General features: G+C 40.0%; 1 protein-coding gene across 1 annotated transcript; it reads right to left on the bottom strand.

Moving 5' to 3' along the window:
* Positions 1-2,063: 2,063 nt before the first annotated feature.
* tktl2.L (transketolase-like 2 L homeolog) lies at positions 2,064-23,630 on the bottom strand. The gene is made up of 14 exons (NM_001086416.1): positions 23,500-23,630; positions 20,262-20,379; positions 14,696-14,809; positions 14,442-14,539; positions 12,778-12,969; positions 11,625-11,752; positions 10,080-10,273; positions 9,104-9,268; positions 8,352-8,508; positions 4,080-4,210; positions 3,714-3,797; positions 3,486-3,582; positions 2,761-2,880; positions 2,064-2,481 (listed from the first exon to the last, which is right to left on the bottom strand). Exons 1-14 carry the CDS (start codon positions 23,604-23,606, stop codon positions 2,309-2,311), a joined length of 1,878 nt encoding a protein of 625 aa, NP_001079885.1. The 5' UTR covers positions 23,607-23,630; the 3' UTR covers positions 2,064-2,308.
* Between the last annotated feature and the right edge of the window lie 471 nt (positions 23,631-24,101).

The following is a 24,101-nucleotide window of genomic DNA, read 5'->3' as shown; positions in this document are numbered from 1 at the left end:
AGTACAAAATACAACTAAAGCTCCTTACTATGCATACAGAACACTCCTCCTAGGTATAGTATTCCCCAAAACAGGAGTGCCAGAGCCTTCAACTTACTCAATGTCTTTTATGATTTAATTATTTGTTCCTTAAGACCAGTTTTAAAATTTCTGCCAAACAGGATCATGAATGGAGGGATTTAAAGTGTCTGAACAGGACCATTATTACGACAGCAGCCATCTCTATGTACACACTCACTCCAAATCCCAGTGTGTTGCTTGCATGCACTGTAATCCAACGTGATTTATGCACAAAATAAATCTGAGTTCTAAAACATACTGCTTGTTTCTTAACCTTCCCAGGGAGATCGGCTACATTTAAACAGTTTTGATGGCAGGATGGTATTTACTGGATAAAATCTATGAAAGCAAGTGTAATTTTCCAGTTTTACCAATGTTCTGCTTCTCTTTAGTTCCGCCATCTAGAAAGTTCAATTATTTGGCAGGTTATACACCCCCATACTATGCGATGCATACCTTAACAGAGGTGTTATAACAAAATATGACCCTGGTTTAGTCAATATATCACAGCCATCATTCATTTTTCGGACACTTAAATTTTATTTTCCAAAGAAATATGGGTGATGTGCAAAAAGAAACGTGCCACTCCATTCCAGGATGTCATTCTCAGAACTGCAGTAGTGTTCCTCTCAATTTGTAACCTATAGCATCCAATAAAACATTCATTCTGATCAGTCAACTGTAGCATTTTAATTGATTTCATTATATTCTGCATGTTTGTATACGTATGGGACGAGTTATCCAGAATGCTCAGGACCTGGGGTTTTCCGGAGAATGGATCCTTTCATAATTTGGATCATTACACCTTTAGTCTACTAGAAAATCATGTAAACATTTAATAAACCCAATAAGCTGATTTTGCTTCCAATAAGGATTAATTATTATGGTTTTATTATTAGAGAAAAACAGAATAATTTTTAAAGGTTCGGATTCGGATAAAATGGAGTCTACTGGAGACCGCTAAGAAAGCCAAATATCTGATTGGCTGCAAGTAGGATTAAGAAGGATGCGTAGTATTTACTCCAGTTCCGTCAAATCTCCAGAATGAGGCAAAGTACACTCATTTACTAGTTAAAGGAACTATACCCCCCTCCCCCCCAACAATGAGAGGTCTATAAAAAAAAAAAAAAAAAAAAGTTGCATAAACCAGCTCATATATAAAACCCTGCTTCATGTAAATAAACCATTTTCATTAAAAAATAAATAAAAAAAATAATAATATAAGGGCCGAAAAATAATATTATAAGGGCCGACCCCTGGGATCCTAGGATTCATGGTTCACACAAACAAACCATACATGTTATGTCACATGAGCCAATTAACAGATAATAGTTCGGTCTTTTGCTTCCACACTTCTTCCTGTTACAGTTGTAGTATTTCTGGTCAGGTGATCTCAGGGGCACCACACAGACCATCACAAAATGGTGGTTCAAGGTAAGAGATGTAAAAGGACAAGATTTACTTAAATATATAAATTCCAGTTTGGTAAGATTCTTTGATATGCCACTTAAGATATAAACTATCTGCTGCTTAAGTATTCATTTTGGGGGGTAAAGTATCCCTTTAAGTGGTTCAGAGTCTTTGGAGTTAACGTTTTTCTGGGCCTAAATGTTGACCCCCCACCCCTTCGCTTCCAACAACATTACATATGAGAAACAGTGTTGGTTTCCATGTTTGTGTTTTAAAATACCTTAACCCCCCCCCCAAAAAACAATACATTCCTTTAGATTCCCGTTTCTTAACCTTTGCTTTCCAGATATTGCAGACTTCAAATTGTAGTCCATAATGAAAGAATGCTTGTAGTATAGTATTTTTTTTATTTTTTTCTATTTATTTTTTTTTGAGGGGGGGGTACTTATTGCCATGAAAACAATTCCATGTTGAATAAACTCCTCCCCATCCGATTTTCAGTTTCTTTTGAACTGCAGTAGTTTCAAAGCCATGTTTGCATGCTAGACACTTTACGATGGCTGTGATGAAAACAATACAAAATCAGGCACAAATGGTTGACATTCCTCTCTTTATTAGGACAGGTGCTGAGGGAGAGAGTGAAACAGGAGACAGCTTGGACTGTTAGGATTCTAGCAACCAGCTAGTGACAAAGGGCATTAACAGACAAACATCACAGTTTTGAATGTGTAAAGATGGAGGTAGTGCAGGTGGTGAATGGAAGAAGCGGATGTTTAAACATTTGTTAAAGGGCCTGAAGAATGATTCAGCTTCAGGCAAACAGAGGCTTGGCCAGGGATTAATTTGCAAAAGTAGTTTTAACAGCTTCAACAATGCATCTAGCACTTATGCCAAACATGTCTAGAAGTTCAGTTGGCTTTCCACTTCGGGGCACACCACGCACAGCCAAGGTCTGGACAATAAACCCTGGTTCTCCTGCAACTGCAGCACAGACGGCTTCTCCAATTCCACCTAAAAAGAATGGGGACATTAAAAATCAGTCAGCATTTCAGTCATTTATTTAGGGTTTAATGCACTGGTACAGTTTTTATTTTTTTGGTGGGGTGCCATACTATTTGGCTTGCCAGTTAATATTCCCACTTAAATAGAAACTGGTAAGAAATATTGAAGCCTTTTCCATAGAGTATATTGTAGATCAACTTATTTAGCAGTAATTACAGACAGCCCCATAGCTGTAACTGCTACAAGGCACACGCACATGGCATCTTTCAAAAACTCTAGTAGTTTTACCTTCTCTGTAATGATCTTCCACTGTAATTATATGTCCGCCTGTTGCCCGGCCACTGGACAGAATGGTTGCAGCATCCAATGGTTTAATGGTGAAAGGGTCAATCACACGGATATTGATGCCTGAATACAGGGCAAAAGAAGCATTCACACAGACTCTTTAAAATACAAGACTCCAGTTAGTGAAAACAGTATTGCTTAAGGTTAATTTAGCATGATGTAGGCAGTGATATTGTAAGATTTTCAAATTGCCCAATTTACCCTAGCAACTAGGCAGTGGTTTGAAATACAGACAAGAAGATGACCTGTACAAAAACATAAGTAATAAAAATGTAGCCCAACCGAGTAATCATTTTTTGTGGTAGCCAAAAATTACACCAAACGACCAGAAAGCATTTTAAACTGCAGCTTCAGATGCAAAATAATTTTAGAAATACTTTAAGTTGGCACAAATTTCAGTAATCTATAACAACCAATCAGAAGGTTGCATTCACTGCTGATCTGTTTAAAAGTAAAAGATCGTATTGGCTGCCATGTCAAGACAAGAATGTTTATGGTCATCTCTGCTGCATTCATAACATACACAATGAGACAAAATTACAAATGTGATTTTTCCAATATATGAGGGGAGGGGTGTTAAAAGTTAAGCTAAACTTCTTTAAAAAATGTGCTTATTTTATAATTCTGAATGCTTTTTAGATATTGGAAATAGGACAAACACACTTTACCTTGTTTGGCAAGTTCATCAGCTGCTGCCAAGGCCTCATGTAAAGTGACTCCAGCACCGATAACGGTTACCCTGTCGGAGCTGCTCTGGCGCACCACCTGATTTAGTCAAATTTATAGTACATAACACACATGGTTTAATAGTCAAAACTATTGAGCTTCACCAGTGTAGGATTAAGCTACTAATTTACATACATGTGCTATATAAAATTCGTCCTGTTAGGAGTTACCTTTGCTTGCCCAATTTCAAACTTCTCCTCTGGAGAATATATAACAGCAGTGTCTGGACGGCTGGTTCGGATGAAGCAGATACCCTAAGAAGATAATATTAATGGTCACAAGAAATCTGGCTAAGAAGAGACATGTAACCTTGGTATAGGGGTTATACGGTATACAATCTGGTAAAAATGCCTGCCTGCAGGAGAATAGTTGTTTTGATCAGTTTGGCAAAGTATAAGAGAAAGAAATTTTGGAATCTTTAACATTCATCATTCCCCAAGACAGCCACGACTAACCTGCATATGTGCATTGCAGATGTACTCCCATCCCAGACAGATGAATTAATGAGATTATGTAGTTCGATGAAGTGCACTTACTGGAGTGTTGGCTGATAGAAAGACAGCATGCTCAGTGGAAACTCCATCACTGGGATAAAAGACTGTACAAGTTGGAATAGCACGGAACATTGAAAGATCCTCCAAAGCCATCTGAGAGGGCCCATCCTCACCTAAAGAACACATACAAGACTCATGGACTATCACTATAGTACCATCTAAACATGCTGAAAAGATGGCATATGAGGTTTCCATACAGTGCAACATTACAGCAAGTTGCTACATACATAGACTGCCTTGGAATCATAAATCTGCTTTTTGAAGAAGGCATGAACAAGTATGCTGTATGAGAATTAATTGGCCCTCTAGATCTTAGACAGCACTGCTTTAGCTCATTGCCAAAACCCAAGAAGCAGATTTATCAAAATGTGTCTCTTAAATATAAAAAAACATAAACAAAAAAAAAAAAAACTCACCCACATTCTATTAATTCCTATGGGATTTTTAGAATTGTATTGATCAATAACTATGAAGATTTTTCATCCAGGTCATAGTATATCTAGTATAGGTCAATCTAAAAACAACTGGACTTGCTGAGTAATCAATGAAGACGTTTCACTACTCATCCGAGCAGCTTCTTCAGTTCAACTGACTGGTGTGGGAAGTTCTCGCCATATAAACTCTTCCACTAATCCATTTACAATGGCACATTGTAACTCTTCAAAGAGGTGACATCTGAAGAAACTCACAGAGGTGCTGATTCTGTGTAGTTGTGATAGGATTATCCATAGGATTATGCATGACACATTGGATAATCCTATCACAACTACACAGAATCAACACCTCTTTGAAGAGTTACAATGTGCCATTGTAAATGGATTAGTGGAAGAGTTTATATGCAGAGAACTTCCCACACCAGTCAGTTGAACTGAAGAAGCTGCTCGGATGAGTAGTGAAACGTCTTCATTGATTAAATAGAAACATTAGGATTGGAGCCGTGCCCCCAGCTAGCCAAGAGCATCAGGCCCCGCCCCTCTGCAACCCAGTTCAGAACACCTGCTCCAGTCTTGTGCACCAATAAGGCTATCTAAAATTTAACTTTTAATAATGCCATTTAAAAATATGAACTCTTAACGCATAAACCACGTGATACCCCACAACCACACTGACAAATTCACTGCATGTAAGCACACAGCGCTGGACCGTGTCCATAAAAAACAATTAAAACACCGCAGAGGTGGACGGATGGTAGGACCTACATTCAGATCCAAAATAACGGCTAAATTAGCACCATACTTGATAATCAAGCTGCTCACACTGGGCTGCCCCCCTCCCTTCCAGAAAAATGCCCCTGAATGGTGTGCAAAGCTGGTACATCTTTATCCTAAATGTTTTCCCATTTATGCATTACAGCTATGCTGTGGAGGACCTAGATATAGGTTTGAACTTAATGCTTCTGAGTAACCTTTACTACTAGAATATCTAATAAATCTATATAGAGAGTTCTTGTTTTTGCATGGTGTATTTCCCTTATAGGGCAAGTGTGTGAACTGTAGGAAACTGGAGAGGGAACAGCTGAGAGCACCTAACTGCATGACTTTCTGTGACACATCTCAGCATCCTCTAACAGTCTTAACAGCCTATCAGCTGTCACTAGAGACTTACACGGAGCATTATTCTTAGAGCTTTCATCAGTTTTTGCTTTGTGTATGTCAAACACAACACCCCGGAAAAAAAATTGCATCCATAAATGGCTTCACATTCAATGCACAGCAATGAAGAATAGTTTAAGGGGATACGTCACACACAAAAAAAAAAAAAGTACTAAAAGTATTGTGTGCTTCAACCACCTTATATGAACTTGTGAAGTGGGTGCAGAGCAGTACAGAAGCCCTTGCCAGGTGTTACATAGACATACAGGAAAAAGAAAAAAAAAAAAAATACTGCTGCAGCATCTGTGTTGCAAAAGTGAAAAATTTTACTTATTAGGTCAGACAAGGTTTCAGGCTCACTCATGCCTTGAGAAAGGTGCTGCGGCGGTATTTTTTCCGTTTTTCTTTTTTTTAAAGCAACATAATTTAGTATTAATAGTCAGAAATTCTGCATTGCACTCCATGTTCCGCTCATATACTCATAGGAAATCAAGATGGCACACACAGAAGCATTTGTGCTAAATGGTTGAAGTTTTATGGAGATCCACACAGATTACGGATACCAAGGATTGCAGCAAGGTTCCCAGATAGAGCACCACCCATAAATGTTAGCAGATTCTGCAATACGATATGCGTTATATGACCATGTTCCACTCAGCACTTCAGAATATTGCAGCCTCTCTTTTTAAGGCTGCCTTGCAAGTAAAAAAAATAAAAAAGGAAGTCAGATGTCTGAACCAGCCCATCAGAGCACAAAGGGGGTGGATGGTCTTGCAATTATGCATTTTTGCTCCACAAGGCAGAAGATCACTGTGTGCCCCAGACAGGTGTCACCGAGTGTAGTTCAGTTGGGGGGGGGGGGAAGCATACTATTTTTTTTTTCTTGCTGCATTGCAACATACCTGCGCTGCCTCGCTTGCAGACATTTCAGAGCAGCTGCCAGTAAGCCTGTCACAGGGGGAACAGCACTTATAATGGACACCAGAATGCTTGGCTCAAAATCTCTGTGCTTATTAAATGCTTCTCAAATATAGAATTGGGACATTGAAACATTATAAAGGTTCCACCAATCAGTAGTGGAGGGGGGCACTTTGTATACTGTAATATGTTAGCAAGTTTGGTATCCAGCTTGATAATGTGGACAAGCCTAATGTAGGATAATAAAATAAATGTCTAATAAGCAGTAGCATGTTCAGACTTTTTACAATTACTTTCCATTTATAACTTTTTTTCTAATATTGAAGCTTAAAAGTTTTACTGAGCTGCCAGACCAAAATACCAGAGACAGGAGATACATAAAATTAATTTCTAGGAAAAAAAAAAAAAAAAACCAAAACCAGATAAAGAAAACCAAGCTACTAATACAAAAAAACAGGGCAATTTAAATCTGGGATGGTGGCTGCCTGAAAGCATGCTTGAGCTTTCCAACATAGTCACTATTATTGCACTGCACTCCCTGTACTATGGTAATAAAGAGCGATAAATGCATGCCCTTTATATGTCCCTCTAACAGCAGTAAATTGCATTACGGATGCAGGAACACAAGTCTTCATGCATTAAAGACAAAGCATTGTGTTTAAAGGGGTCATTCCCCTTTCAGTAACTTAGTATGATGTAGAGATTTTTTTTTGAATTTAGCTTTTTATCCAGCTAATCTCCAAATTACCATAGCAACAATGTACTAATTTGAATAAGAGACTGGAATATGAATAGGATAGGGTCTGAATAGAAAGACTTTAAAAGAAACAAAAACAAACTTGTAGCCTTACAGAGCATTGTTTTTCAATGAAAAAAAAAAAACCCTATGAAAAAATAAATGGCTAATTAAAGTGTTGATTAGAGAACTGGCCATTCTAGAATATATTAAACATCTAAAAAGGTGAACCACGCCTTTTAATCTAATTACTGTGCGTGTTGGCTTCACATTTGTAAAAGCAAAAGCCATTATGCATTGACATCCTCCAGTTAAGGCCAAAATCAATTTGTTTTCTGATCAGAATGTCACTGGCTTTACATATAAAATCTAGTGGGCAAGCACGGACCTAAGAATAGGAAGTTAGTTACACCCTGCCAGCTTATTAAACGATGCCTTGAATGTGTGAAATAAGCAAACACAGCCAAGGCTGCTTTGCAAGACACACACTTAATGACAGGTGGTGTAGAGGAGAGGGGGCAGGCGTTTGTAGACTGCAGACGAAACTGCGATCTGTCCTTATAATGTGCCCTGCCACCTTGTGGCTAGTTCTTGATATAAGCAAGATATTGTATATACCAACAGTTAAATGCCAACACTATTTATATACTATACTTCAGATTCCAATTTCACTTAAAGAACCACCCCTTCATGACTACTCACCCAGATTTACAGTCCTCCTCATATAGTTAACTGGGAAAGTTAAAACGTTTTCATTTTGGTGGTATAAGAGTTTACATTACAAAGAAAGTATCAATGTAGATGGACTTAAGATTCACAGATGTTACTGGAATCCAACACAAGAGCATCTTCCAACATTCAGTCAAGGTTTAAATCATGTTAGATACAGTTAAGCCACATTTAATATCAAGACATGGCAACCCTGCCTTACATAAAGACGCCACATTCCCACTGATAAGTTAAGATGATAAAGAAAGAATCAGATTAGCTGCACCAATAGTCACTCACCAATAGAGACTCCACAGTGAGAGCCACAGAGATTGACGTTGGATTGCGAAATGGCCCCCATGCGAATGTGATCATAAGCCCTGGAGAGGAAGGCGGCAAACGTGCTGGCAAAAGCAACTGTGCGACCCCGTGTGGCACAACCCATAGCCACACTTACCTAGAAAAAAAAAAAAAGTACTTGCATTTTAGGAACAAACACACCTCATTAAAAAAAAAAAAAAAAAAAAAATCCACAGTATTTTTTTTTTAACTGGTCAATTAAAGGGTTAAGTAATGTTGTAGTAGTATAGTGGTAGTAGTACACATTTTTGCAATAACAACCTGTCAGACTGCATTTGTTTAGGAAAGCAATTCATATACAAACTCCCCAATGACATCCAGGTCCATTACGGTTGCTAGCTTTTAATAATGCATTCCAGTGCCATTGTAAAACAGCAGTTATCTTAAGCAGAAATGCACCAATGTGCAATTTAGCAAGTAAACAGTACAGACTGCACTGTCAGATTCAATAGGGGTTAACCCCTTACGTGTTTATTAACGTCACAGTGATGCACATTTGTGCATCACTGTGACGTTAACACGTAAGGGGTTAACCCCTATTGCATACGCTCCTGTGTGCCAGTTCCTCCTTTTGGTTCTCTACAGTGAGTTTCAAGGAGTGCCGTCTCCCTAGAGGACTGTGCACCAGGCAATTATTCATAGGAAGGCCAGCGAGTGCGCTCACATAGTTACTACATGCACTGTCAGATTACCATGTTCTGTTCAGCAATGAAGCATTCGATGTAGCGGTCAGGGTGCTCCTTCTTGAAGATATCCGAGAAAGTGGAGTTCTTTGTGTCTCCGTCGAGGGCAATAACCCTGCTGTTTGCATGCCCCAGTTTAGCAAGAGCCAAACCGTAAGCTTTGCGGGTTGCAATCTGCAAGTAAAGTGTTATACCATTAGCTTAAAGGAGAAGGAAAGCTAGGAAGGCATTTTATTGCCAATAGATTAGCTGCAATAGTGCAAGCTAGAATGCTATATTTATTCTGTAGAATGTTTTACTATACCTGTGTAAAAAGCTCTAGAAACACTGTTTGTTTAGGATAGGAGCTGCAGTATTAACATGGTGTGACATCACTTCCTGCCTGAGTCTTTCCCTGCTCTGGACTCAGATTACAGTAGAGAAGGGCAGGGGAAGAGGAGCAAACTGAGCATGCTTTTGCCCAGGGCAATGAGGTTTAAGATGAAAACAGGAAGTCTGATACAGAAGCCCATGAGTACACAATAGAAGGAAAGAAATGCATTGTTTCTTTTGACAGGGGACTCAGAGCAACATTACTTTGGGGGGTTACTGGTATATTTAGATGGACCTTTCTGATAAGGCTTACTTAGTTTTAACCTTTCCTTCTCCTTTAAGTGTAAAGAAAAGGCAATGGTTCCCAAAATGTGGGGCTGGACCCCTTGGAGCAGTAGCTGGGGCTCGGTCTGAATACCAGTTAGGGTAAGAAAGAAAGAAATTGGTGACTAGCTATCTTAGAAACAGAAAACCAAGCTTGAAGGTCAGTAAGGGTGAATTATGTATTTTCTGTCCTAGTTATTCTTGAAATGTACACTACTTTCCTAAATCTGCACTTGTTTCATGAGCGAATTGGTCGGACCTTCAACTGAAAACATTTGCCAACCACTAGATTAAAGCATGAGGTTCACTTTTAAAATCTTTGTATTTATTTCCTATAGCAGCGCCTCACCTTGTCGCCAATCTTATAATTTGGTGGAGAAGGGAAGGCTATGCCTGAAATGCTGATCTTTGGTGCATCTGCCGTGGGAACCAGAGGGCATATCTTCTTATTGGTCTGGATCCGATTCTGGATTTCATTGATGATGGATTCAACTTTGTCTTTCGGCATAGGCTTTCCATGCCAGTTGTCTTCATTTTCAACCCCTGAAAAGCAGAGCACGTCACAGTGCCTTAGACAAGATGACCAGCTGAGTGCCATCATGCTACCCTACAGTGCACAGCAAACAATTAAGGCACAATAGCATTTTAGCTAGAATGTGAGGAAGCAAAAATAAACGATCTGTGAAACAGTTCACAACAAATATGAAAGCGTTAAAAGTAGAAATGTTATTTTTTTTAAAACAGATCAGTTGATGTAGAAAACTGTTTTATTGTATGCACCAAACTGTCCCTTATTCAGACACAAAGCCACCTTAAAGCTGGTTTTAGAAAATGAGCGAGTTAGACAGACTATTGAACAAAGCAAATGCTTCTCTTAAATGGGTTGCTCAGCTTTAAATTAACTTAGTATGATGTAGATATTCTGAGACAATTTACAATTGGTTTTCATTTTGTGGTTTGAGTTTAGCTTTTTCCATTTTTATTCAGCAGCTTTATAGTTTGCAATTTCAGCAATTTGGTTTCTAGGGTCCAAATAACCCTAGCAACCATGCCTTGATATGAATAAGACACCAATACGAATAGGAGAGGGCCTGAATAAAAAGAGGAGTAATAAAAAGTAGCAACAACAATACAGCTTTACAGAGCAGCTTTTATTTATTTATTTTTTAGAGAAGAGTCAGTGAGCCCCCCCATTTGAAAGCTGGAAAGAGTAAGAAGATGAAGGTAAATAATTAAACAAAAAAAATAAAATAAAATGGGCAATTGAAAAGATGCTTAGAAATTTTCCATTCTCTCGCATACCAAGTTATCTAAAAGGGGTGGTTCACCTTTATGTTAACGTTTAGTCTATTATTGAATGGCTAATTCTAAACGTTTCAATTTTTTAGATTTTTTTTTTTTATTTGGGTATTTCTTCTGACTCTTTGCAGCTTTCAAATGGGGAGATACTCATCCCATATAAAATGGTGCAAATATATTGGTATTGCTACTTTTTTTTTTATTACTCATCTTTCCATTCAGACCCTTTCCGATTCCAGTCTCTTTTCAAATCAATGGTCACAGTTTTACTGGATTCTATAAACACTTGGCATTAGGGTTGCCACCCTTTAATAAAATTTTCACTGGTTGGTGGTGGGGCGGAAACAAAGGGGCAGGTTGTGAGGTAAAAGGGGGCGGTTGTGATGTAAAGTCAGAGCACGCAATTGGCCAGAAGGCAGCAAAAAAGGTAAATTTTAAGCGGGTTGGGGGCGGGCCGAGGGCTTGTTAGGAGTATTACAAATTTACCGGCAGCTACATTGCCGGTAAATTGGTAATACCGGCCCCGGCAGGTGTTTTACCGGCTAGGCCAGTAGGCTCTTTGTGACAAGAATGCACCCCGAGCACTCCAGCTTACCTGAAATGCCTTTGCCTTTGAAGGTTTTAGCAATGATTGCTGTGGGCTTGTCCTTCACATGAGCAGCCTGCCAGAAAGCATGGCATAGCTCTGCCACATCATGGCCGTCCACAACATAGGTGTTCCATCTGTAACAGGTTATAAATTTAAAGGGCAACTATAGTCTAAAAAAAGAATGTTAGAAATGCTGTATTTTGTATACTAAATATAAGCATGAACTTACTGCACCAGCCTAATTAAACAAATGATTAAGGGAGAAACTCCACTGGAGATTTTGGAGTGATCCGATGCCCTGCGCAAAAACGCAGGTGTCAGTTCGCAGGCGACGGAAATAAGGTAAGAGATGGAAAAGTCGGATGAAGTCGCAGCATTCATCTGATGCATTCAGACACACTGCGCAAAAATGTAGGCGTCAAGTCAGATGCGACTGAAATAAGGTAAGCAACGTCTGATGGTGTTGCAGCATTCAACCAATGCAACACGAATGCTGCGACACCATCAGACGTTCCTGTTGCTTACCTTATTTCTGTTGCATCCAACTCAACGCCTACATTTTTGCGCAGCAAGTCGGATTGTGCCAAAATCGCCCGCTGAGTTCCTCCCTTATGCTTTCAAAGTTGACTGCAGGGGCTGTCATCTTGTAACTTTGTTAAACATCTTTGCAATTCCAAGACTACGCACATGCTCAAGTGTGGTCAGGGCTTCAGTTGGGAGGTTAAACTTAGGGATTGTCATAAATGATCAAAACAGCACAGGTCAAATAATATCTGCCAGAAGCCAATACAGCAAGACGGATTAATAATCAGAATATACAGACTGATAGTTTCCCTGCAGAGCAGTTAGGGACCATCTGAAGTTTCCCAATTGCAGCTGTCAGAGCAAGTAAAACGAAGGGTGAATTTCACTGCATACAGTCAGGTTTCTTATATAAACGGTACACATTTTTTTAATTAAAGTATATAGGAGATGGGTTTCTCTCTCATTAAAGAAAGTAAAAATGGGATTTTATTTTTTAGCCTTTACATCCCCTTTAAGGAAAGGTGAATCTGAGTGCTTATTTGAACTGCCACATACTGGAACAAAGAAGAATATTATGCACTTCAGGTGGGTACATAGGCCGATATGGCAACTGCAAAAAGAGAAAATAAGTTACCCAAAGGCTTCACATCTCTTCATGTATATATCAGTCTGGTGCTGAAGAGGTGCAGCTTCACTCTGGCCCAAGCGGTTTACATCAAATATGGCTACAAGGTTGTCCAAATGGTAATGTGAGGCAAATGCCATGGCTTCCCAGACAGCACCTTCGGAGGATTCACCATCTCCCAATAAGCAATAGACCCGGTAACTGTAGAGGCAGAGAGGTAAAGAAAACGAGAAAAAAAAAAAAAAAAAAGGGGCAATGCAACAGCAGACACAAATATTTGCTCCATCTGTAGGCCAGAAAAACAGTTTCGCACACCCTGTACCACTTTCTAGACCAATAGTCTATTAAAGGGCTTGTTCACCTTCCAAATACTTGGGTTAGTTGTTTTTTTCCCACCCAAATGCTTTACAGGTTTTATTTTTTTTACCGTTTTCCAAAATTAAAGTATAAAGTTTAATGTTAGTGTCTCTGGTATTTGAGTCTGGCAGCTCAGTAATTCAGGTGCAGATTCAGAATGGTTATATTTTGCGGATTAATTTCTCAACAGCATCTGTGGAATATTAGCAACTATTGTATCAATTCTAACAGCTGCCTTTAACAAAACTCTGGTATTCTGCTCAGCTGGGCCAAAGATAAGAAATGTATTAACTCATCAATTTAGAACAGTTACAGAGTTGATGATCCCCCTCCCAGAGCTATAGAAAGACAAGGTAAAAATGAAAAAAACTTTTAAACTTCAATAATCACAAAAAGAGAAGAAGGACACTGCATATCCTAGTAGTGTTATATAAAGTTGAAAATACATACATTTGTCCCAGCAAGAAATTACAGTTTATATAAAAAGTTATGGTACATTTGCAAATCACCTTCAGGCAAGGGCATAACACCTCCTAGTGGTTATATAAATGTATTGCGCTAATTTTTTTTTTACACTACAATGTGCCATTTTAAGCTTGCTTCCTACCCATGACCATTCTGTGGAGTCAGTCTTATAAGCAGCTGCGGCATGTAGCCCAATGTCATTGTGGGTAGTAAAAACTTTGTTAACTTTCAGTATGTTATAGAATGGGACTATTCTATGCAACTTTTCAATTGATATTAATTTTTTTTTTTATAGTTTTTTTTTTTTTTTTTTTTATTATTTGGGTATTTCTTCTGACTCTTTCCAGCTGCTAAAACCACAAATAAGGATAGCCATACACGGAGAGATCCGCTCGTTTGGCGAGTGGATCTCTTCGATATGCCCACCCTGAGGAGGGCAATATCGGGCTGACCCGATCGTGGGCCCTAGGGCCCAACGATCGGATCCTAACAAATGGGAACGGGGGTCGGATCACGGGACCGCATCAACGAACAGATGCGGCCGCGATCCAACGGGATTGATCTGATCAAGATCTGGCCGACTTTCAGCCAGATCTCGATCGGGGAAGCCCGTCGGGGGGCCCCATACACGGGCCAATAAGCTGCCGACTTGGTCTGTCGGCAGCTTTTATCAGCCCGTGTATGGCCACCTTAAGAAAAAAAACAATTACAAATTGTACCAGAATATCACTCTCTGCATCATACTAAAAGTTAATTTAAAGGTTAACAACCCCTTTAAGAAATAGCGGACTGACATTTTTATCTCTATAGATATCTCTAGATCTATCTCTATATATCTATATATCTCTTACCTAGCTTTGTCGAAGTATTTTCCAGTGTATGCCATGCCGCAAGATGCCCCCAGCCCTTGTCCTAAGGAACCAGTTGCAACATCAACAAAGGGCAATTTCTAAAAGAGAAATACTGTAAGTGTGGGGTTGAAAAAAAAAAAAAAAACACCCTTCTACAAAAGTAAATACAACACATTCTTAAGGCACTATAGTAGCACACACACACTTTTGTAGCTACCTGCTGCCAAAAAGAGAGAAGATGCCGAGATACTTACAGGGGTTGGATGTCCTTCCAGGTCACAATCTATCTTCCTCAAGTTGAGCAGATCAGATTGCTTAATGAAGCCGGCCTCTGCCCAAGCAGCATAGAGGATAGGCGCAGCATGGCCCTGCAAACACAGGAACAATCAGCAAGATGTATAGCATATTACCCAGAAACCCCATTATTAGAACAATTTCACATAACAGATCCCATAACTATATAACATTTATATCCAGCCATGGGACATAGAGCAGGCTTGTTCTCCTTAAAGTTTACAAGTAATGAGAGGCAACAGTGCCATGCTATACACCTATCCCAAGGTTGAATGCAGTAGTAGGGGGGTGACGGAAAGGGGGGGGGGGGAAGAGAATAAAAGGTGTATAAACTGAAATAGCAAAAAGAATAGCAACATTATGCCTCATGGCACCTAATTGCGCCTGATGCAGGTTCATCTGCCTACAGCACTGAAGCCCGAATGCAGTTAAACTCAAGCGTAAGTGTACTGACCCATTAAAATGCTTTACCATTCCTCTAAGGCAAACACAAAAAGGAATTTCTATCTTGGCCACTAGGATAGCTACAAACAGGTTCTACCGCCAATGAGCTCAACACTGGCTAGCTAGCATTCATTTCGTATCAAATCCTCGCCAGTTACAGATTGTGCCAGGGAAGTTATTAGAAGGAGGAGGTGAGAGCCAAGTTCTTATGTGCTGACAAGTAACAGGGAGTGAAACTAGATTTTATCAACACAAGAGCCAAATACAAATTGGGTGTTAAGGGAAGTGCACCTACTGTTGCCTGAGCCTCTTCTTAGCACTGTGTAACCCTTCTAGCTCTGCACATGGCATTTGCCTTCATGGAGTGGCATGTCTCATTTCCCAGGAACATCTGAGTACTGGGGTGTTTTCTGAACAAAGGTTTTTAGTGAAGCAGTAATCAAATGTGAAAAACTGGCTGTGCAAAAATTTGGGTACCCTTGTAATTTTGCTAATTTGAATGCATGTAACTGCTCAATACTGATTACTGGAAACAGCACATTGGTTGAATTAGCTTGTTAAACCTTTAACTTCATAGGCAGATGTGTCCAATCATGAAAGGGAATTTAAGGTGACCAATTGGAAGTTGTGCTTCTGTTTGACTGTCCTCTGAAGAGTTACCTCAAACAAAAGATTTGAAAACAAAGGTTCAGTATCATGGTTTAGGGGGGGGAAGGCTACAAAAAGCAATCGGGTTTAAATGGTCAGTTTTAACTGTAAGGAATAGAATAAGGAAATGGAAAGCAGCAGGCACAGTTGCTGTAAAACCCAGGTCTGGCAGGCCAAGAAAAATACAGGAGTGGCATATGCAAAGGATTGGGAGTATGGTTACAGACAACCCAAAGGATTACCTCCAAAAGACCTGCAAGAACATCTTGCTGCAGATGGTGTATCTGTACATCGTTCTACAATTCAGCGCAATTTGCACAAAGAACATCTGTATGGCAGGGTGATGAGAATGAAGCCCCTTTCTGCAAGTGCAGAAAGGGCTTCATTCTCATCACCCTGCCAAACAGAGTCGCTTGTTGTATGCAAAAGCTCATTTAGACAAGCCACAGTCATTTTGGAACAAAGTGCTTTGGACTGACAAAAATGTAGTTATTTGGTCATAATAAAAGCACTTGGCATGGCAGAGGAACACTGCATTCCAAAAAAAAAAAAAACGGCTAACTACTGTCAAATTTGGTAGAGGTTCCATCATGTTATGGGGCTGTGGCCTAGTTCAGGGACTGGGGCCCTTGTTAAAAGTCGAGGGTCAGATGAATTCAACCCACTTTCAACAAATTCTTCAGAATAAGGGTCAGATGAATTCAACCCAATTTCAACAAATTCTTCAGAATAATGTTAAAGCATCAGTCACAAAGTTGAAGTTATGCAGGGGTTGCATATTCCAACAAGACAATGACCCTAAACACACTTGGAAATCTACAAAGGCATTTATGCAGAGGGAGAAGTACAATATTCTGAAATGGCCGTCACAGTCTTCCGACTTGAATATCATAGAAAATCTATGGGATAATTTGAAGCAGGCTGTCCATGCTCGGCAGCCATCAAATTTAACAAAAATACCACAATCTCGAATCTCATCAAATATAGGAGGCGGTTACATTTGCAAAAGGAGGCTCAACTAAGTATTGATGCAATCTCTCTGTTCGGGTGCCCAAATTTTTGCACCCGTCTAATTTTGATGATGCATATTGCATATGTAGCGCACCCGTAGGTGTAGCTTTTGCTGTGTATTAAGGCTGTGTGTGACCAAGCTAAAACTGCTTGTAGTGTGCCCTGGACCCCCAGTGTACCCATGCAACTCCCGGTACCTGGTGTAGATCAATGTGGTAGGATATTCAGCCAGACAGTTTCTTTGCAGTAAACTATAACTTGTTTATTAACAGAGGACAATGGCAAGGTCGTAGTTCACAAGCACTTTGATGTTCACAGTAATCATAGAGTAGCTTCAAACAGTAGTATTCCCTCCAGGGGAGCAAGGTGCAGCAGACAGGCTAATATTCAATATATATCAAAGTCACAGCAACAATAGACTTGGGGAATAGTTACCACTCTCACTGGGCACTATCCCTCTGGTGAAGCACTAAGGCTTGGGTTTCTCAGCCTGAGGTCTTGTATCTTGGCACCGGACTTGATTCTCACCCCCTGAGGTCTTGGTATCCTATCTGGTCCTCAACTCACCCACTGTAGTCCCTGCACTAGTGGTTCAAATACCACGGGGTCCTAACCCCACTATTTCTCCTTGTTGGAGCCACATCTGCTCACTAGCTACCCTGTGCTGACTTTCACTCCTAGAGCAACTATTACTGTATTACTATTACTATCTTACACTTAACTAACTTTCCCGGCAGACCTGGACCTGTAGTACCTCACACTGAGGCAAAGTCCCAGGACAGACCAAGACCGCATGATGCTAAACTCTTTTATATCAACAAACAGTGCCATCTAGTGGACAAACTCCATGAACTAATGTGGACCCAGCAAGGGACATAGCTGCCTGAGTTAACTAAAGGACCCTTAGGTGTCCTATTACCAAGGGGAAACTGCCTGAGATAAATACACCCTAATCTCAGGGTCTCTACACATATTTTCTGTTAATCCAATAAATTTATGTCACTGTTTAACTACTACGGTTTCCATAAGGCATGTTATATATTTAAAGCAAGTTGCTACTTTGAAAGCTCAGCCAACGAGAAACAAAACTAAACCAGGTTTCAGTCAGAAACATGCTGGAGCTAAATAATTTTTGGCCCAAACTACATATGTTCCTGGCTGGTGATCACTGCCAGAGACCCGGTGAAAAAGATTTCAAGTGGCGCCTAATCCTGCATTTTGTGTAGAGTGCAATATTTGAGATTGTGAATGGTTTGTTGGAAGGAGGGAGGGAAAGGAGGGGGGCTGGATGCTGCAGAGGATGTGTCATGTATAGATAGCTTTCCTTGTCATTTTAATATTAATAGCCTATGTTCTCTCACTAGGTGACGCACACAGTGAAAACTCAACTCAAGTCCTTGAAAAAATGTTATTGCTACAAATGCTCAAGATATCACTGAATACAGCTCAGTAGATAAAACTTAAGGACAGATCAACTCCATGTCAATCTGTCTGGCAGGGGAATGCAGAGTTGTGCTTAACGACAGTGTACTACCCAGAAAAGAATTAAAGTGTAATCTTGCTAAGGAGTATGCCATTAATGTTTAGCTTAACAGATTTCATGCCTTTCTCCTCCTTGGGTTTTTTGTAATGGCATGAAAACAATAGTAATTCTAATTAATAAGCCCCCTGCAATTGGCTAGTATCCTATTAATCCTTTAGGAAGTCATGTATTCATTTGCAAACTTGTCAAACACACTAATCAAAGCCTGTAGTCCTATGAGCTTCTGTAAAAAGGCAAACAAGATTGGGGCAGGTTTTTCGATAGAAGAGCCTGGTGGCTTATAGCAGCCAATGCATCCTGCTAAAGAGGGACTGTTGAGGAGACTGCAGGAATCACTCTTAAGGTAGCCATATCCACTCCAACACTCAACAAACTGGCCTACAGACCAAATGGACAGAGTTTACAAGGTGTAAAAGAAACTGATCCGCACACACACCGATTAGTGCAGTCGGGGATTATCCCTTTTTATTCAGCCACCAAACATGTTTGGTGGCTGATTAAAAGGGGATAATCCCCGACTGCACTAATCGGTGTGTGTGCGGAATCCGTTTCTTTTACACATTGGTTGCTAAGGGACCCGGCCGGGTCAACGGAAGGAACGCACCACCAGCTTGCAGGATTGGTGAACTACAGGTGTGCTGTAGGAGAATTACATTGTATTCAGAGTTTACAAGGTGCCATACAGATTATAGCTCCATCTGCAAGATATGTGCAATCATTACACAATGTGAAGGGGCGCTGCAAGTTCAAAAACGTCCCATCTGCCGTGCAGCCCCGTCATCCAGGTAATTGTGCATCAGCAGAAGATTTTTTTTAAACCTGCCTGATCCCTTAAAGGTCATGGGAAGAAAAAAAAAAAAAAAAAAAAACTTTACAAAATGAATCAGTTAATAGTGATGCTCCAGCAGAATTCTGCACTGAAATCCATTTCTCAAAAGAGCAAACAGATTTTTTTATATTCAATTTTAGCTGCCCCAAGTCATGTGACTTGTGCTCTGATAAACTTCACTCTTTACTGCAAGTTGGAGTGATATCACCCCCCTTCCTTTTTCCCCCCAGCAGCCAAACAAAAGAACAATGGGAAGGTAACCAGATAGCAGCTCCCTAACACAAGATAACAGCTGCCTGGCAGATCTAAGAACGACACTCAATAGTAAAAACCCATGTCCCACATTCAGTTACATTGAGAAGGAAAAACAGCAGCCTGCCAGAAAGCATTTCTCTCTTAAAGTGCAGGCACAAGTCACATGACCAGGGGCAGCTGGGAAATTGACAAAATGTCTAGCCCCATGTCAGATTTCAAAATTGAATATAAAAAAAAAAAATCTGTTTGCTCTTTTGAGAAATGGATTTCAGTGCAGAATTCTGCTGGAGTAGCACTATTAACTGATGCGTTTTGAAAAAAAAAAAAAAAAAAAAAAAAAAGTTTTCCCGATGACAGGATCCCTTTAACCAACTTATATCTATAGTACAAAGAGATCAGTAAAGATCAGCAGGCCAGCATAAGGCACAGGTAATCAGAATGAATAACTTTAGTTTTGAAAACACTGCACTGCAAATATATTACATTTTATATTTATATACATGCAAAAAAAAAAAAAAAAAAAAAAAAAGTAGCAAATAAGTGTTCCAGCCAATAACTGATGAGAAGCCCCTGGCAACTATTTGTGTGATAGGCACTATGGGGAGAAAATTTTCCTTGGCATCCTATAACCCAATAGATACAGTATATCACAATGATTATACTGTAGATCGATATAAAATGCATTTTGATTTATATCCCTGAAATAAAAAAAACCATATCACCCATGTTGTAAAAAGAATAAAAATCAAGGAATTTCAAAATTACTACTACATGTCAATACTACATAATGGCTCACCTTTGACAGAACAAAGCGATCATTGTTAGCATTCGCAGGATCACCTGCTTCATATCTCATGGTGTTGAAGAAAAGCACAGAGAGGACTTCAGCAGCACTGCAGCAGGAAGTGGGATGCCTGCAAGTCACATGCACCAAGGGAACAGGATATTAGCATATCATTCATAAGAGCCATGAATATCCTGTAAATGAGATTCTTATAAACGGTGCTTAGTGGTGTCACATGACTCACCAAAACATGTGTACTATAACATAGTATCCCCTGTTGCAAAACATGAGGATATTAGAATTTTTTTTTATATACATACATCTCTCTATCTAATCCTCTAATTTTTAAAGTCCAATTTTTTTTCTTTTAATAGGATTAAAGATAATTTGCCAGTTTGCATCATCATCTAATCCCTGCATTGTAATATGGAGTAGCATCTTCTTTTGGAGAAAGTGGGGGGTGTCCAGCTTTGCACATTGTTCATAATTGATTTTGGTTCATTCTTTCAGGCACTTACTGCAGGTTGCTCACGATATTTAGATTGGGTGTGATTTATAATGTTGGCCAACCTCCCATAAATGCCAGTGTTGTTTACAGCTCCAGGTGAGGGCTGATCAGCATTGAAATATGGTGGTGAGCATGCTGTGGAGGGATCTCGAGCAAACCTTCCTAGTACAATAAAGCATTAAAAAAAAAAAAAAAAAAGCCACAAAAAATTCAGAGTAGAATTTGTTCATCAGTAACATGATAGAAATGGCGAAGTGTCGGAATACTATTGCAAGGCAACAATGGGGTTCATTTATGAAAACAGAGCAAATTTAAATCTGCCCAGTAATATATGGCAGCCAATCAAGTATTTTCTTTCACAGTTTTACCTGCAGCAGACTTAGGGGACAAAAAAAAAAAAAAACGCTGCCCAGGTGCAATTTGCTCCTGTTTCATAAATGAGCCCTGCAGATGAACGTGTTATTTGGTATATGCAATAAAGATGCAGCCAAAACTCATGGTTTAGGGTGGCGAAGTCACAGGTGGGTGAAAACCTTCCCCCTCAACAACACACCTGAATGTGACATCAGAGACGAGGCTGGTCAGGCACTTGCATGTAACAATGGCATGTTCAGCTCACAACTACAGGGACTAGAGATGGTTGGAGCAAGGACCATATGAACAACTGCATTATGAGCAAATTAATTATTTTTAAAAAAATATTTTCTTTTTTGCTCTAATAATAAAACAGTAACTTGTACTTAATCCTAGCAAAGAAAATAATCCTTATTGGAGGCAAAACAATACTCATAATTCTAAGCAAGTTTCAGTGCTTTTAAAGTTGGTTGCAAAAACAACGGCAGAATTTTTTGTTACTTTTTAAACAATGTTGCAAAGGTCTTGGTTCTCCAACGAAAACAGGTCTGTTAATCAGCTGCCTTGTTTTACATAGTATCAACAGTCTGAGCCACCAGGGCAGAAAATAAAAAGGGACAAACACGGCTTTCAATAACAATACAAATAACTTAAAAACCACAGAAAAATTTGTAATAAATGTATACTTAAAAGATGCTTGGAATTATGTTTTTCTTTAATTAGGCAAGTTTTTATTTTGGGGTTGACTTTCCCTTAAAAAAAAAAAAAAAAATTATATATATATATATATATATATATATATATATATATATATATATATATATATATATATATTTTTTTTTAGTAGACTTAAAAGTATTTTGATCCATATTACAGAAAGATCCATTATCCATAAAACCCCAGGTCTCGAGCATTCTGTATAATGCAGCAATGTTGCATGCAATTTAGTGTGTAATGGGGGGGTGGGTGGTATCTTGCCCTTGGCCTTCATGGCTGCATTGCTAATGAAGCAGCAGTTCCCATATTGGCTGGCAGTGGACTTTAACGGGTCACTAGATAGCAAGAGACCTTGCAAATCAGCAGATCGGACCAGCATCAGGCTGCCTGCAGGGAGTCACGCCTCCACCTCCCAGCTAATGACAATGGGATCATCCTATTCTAGTTGCTATATTAAACTGGAGGGCATGGAAAGGACATTGATAGACATGAGTGAAAGATAGTATAGACGGGGCCCACTGACAAAGGCCTGTAAATGTTTCAGTCACTTCCTTTACTCTGTGTTCTGTCACAGTACTGAGCAAGGAAGCACTCTTATTTGCAGCAATGTCAGCAAGCGCAGCGGACACCTTCCCTATAGACCAGGGGTCCCCAATCTTTTTTTGGCTCAGGGACCAAAAAAAAAAAAAAGACCACTCCCCCCCCCCCAGGACTGGGGGGGAGAAGGTTGACTGATGGGGTGGGGTCCAGTTTGGGCTCACCGGCGTCCAATTCGTTGCACCACGTTCATTGTTCGGCAGCCCAGTTCAGGACTGTCCATGGCCCGTGAGCAACATTCAGAAGTAAAAGGAGTTGGGGAGCAAGACAAGCATGAAAAATGTTCTTGGGATGCCAAATAAGGGCTGTGATTGATTGGCCATTTTTAGCCCCTATGTGGATTATCAACCTACATTGAGACTCTGGCAGTAAATCTGGTTTTTATACAACCAAAACTTGCCTCCAAGCCTGGAATTCAAAAATAAGCACCTGCTTTGAGGCCACTGGGAGCAACATCCAAAGGGTCGGAGAGCAACATGTTACTCACGAGCTACTGGTTGGGGAATCACTGTTCTAGCAACCAATGATTTTGCTGTATACACTGACTGCACAGTTCAACCCTCTCCAGGTTAACACCCCAAGTTAAGTAGGAATGCTGGGACTTGTAGTTTCAAAGAAAGAAATCTGCTTAGATCAAAACGTCTAATGGTAGAAGCAAAATATGTGTGTGTGTGTATATATATATATATATATATATATATATATATATATATATATATATAGCACTATTTAGGAATAAGCATACTCCATACAAATAATGAATAAATAAAAAGAGAGGCAGAACAGGTATCCACGTGTTACAAGCTAAGGGGGGGGGGGCAAACACGTGGGCTCGTTAAAGGGAGTTTGGACCAGAGAGAGGAGGGGCACGTCTAGGGAAGAGGAAAACGCGGCTACTAATGAGGGGGCATCCTCCCTGTACAAACCAGGATCTGTTTAGCGGAGCTGAGAGCAATAATGTGAATAGCAGGAGGTGTCAGGGGAATGGAACATGCTGAGAGGCAGATGACGTGGGAGCAGCAACAACAACAGGCCCCGTTACTCCCCAATACCCCGGCCGGCTCTGCCACTCACCCCGAGTTAGAGGCGCACGTTGCCCTGATGGAATGAATCCGCAGCCGGTTGGCCACGTCCCTAAGGCCCTGCAGCTCCTTGTCCTCTGGTTTCTGGTAGGTGTCCATAATATGCCTCTGTCTTCTCTCTCCTTCCAACCTATGCAGCACTGCGAACTCACACCACTGGGGGCGGCCTTTTAACTAAGAGCTCCTCCCCCCCCGGTTATGAAGGATATGAGCTCATGTGGAGAGACGGGGAGGGAGGTGCTGTTATTGGAGGGGGTTACCCTATCAGACCCCGCTAATACGGTACCTGCCCCACATCTCATTGCCGAAGCGGTTTATCTGCAATGTCCGCAAGTTACACAATGTCTGTACCATTATCAACCTGACTCCCTGGCTGGACTACAATTCCCAGAATTCACGTAGTGCTGGCTCTGGAGTTCCAGTATTCTGCCCTGGCTGATTGTGTTGCAGTTGACAGAGGTCGGAATCAGATTAAACCGCAATAATAATAATAATAATAATAAAATAATTCCGTTAGTTGAGATACAAAAAAGATGGAATCAACACCCTAGAGATGTATGGGGATATATTCAATTGCAAACGTATTACCAATCA

This window comes from Xenopus laevis, chromosome 8L, assembly GCF_017654675.1.
Source record: "Xenopus laevis strain J_2021 chromosome 8L, Xenopus_laevis_v10.1, whole genome shotgun sequence".
Lineage (NCBI taxonomy): Eukaryota > Metazoa > Chordata > Amphibia > Anura > Pipidae > Xenopus > Xenopus laevis.
The sequence above is the reverse complement of the archived record's forward strand: the minus strand, read 5'-3'. Positions and strand labels throughout refer to the sequence as shown.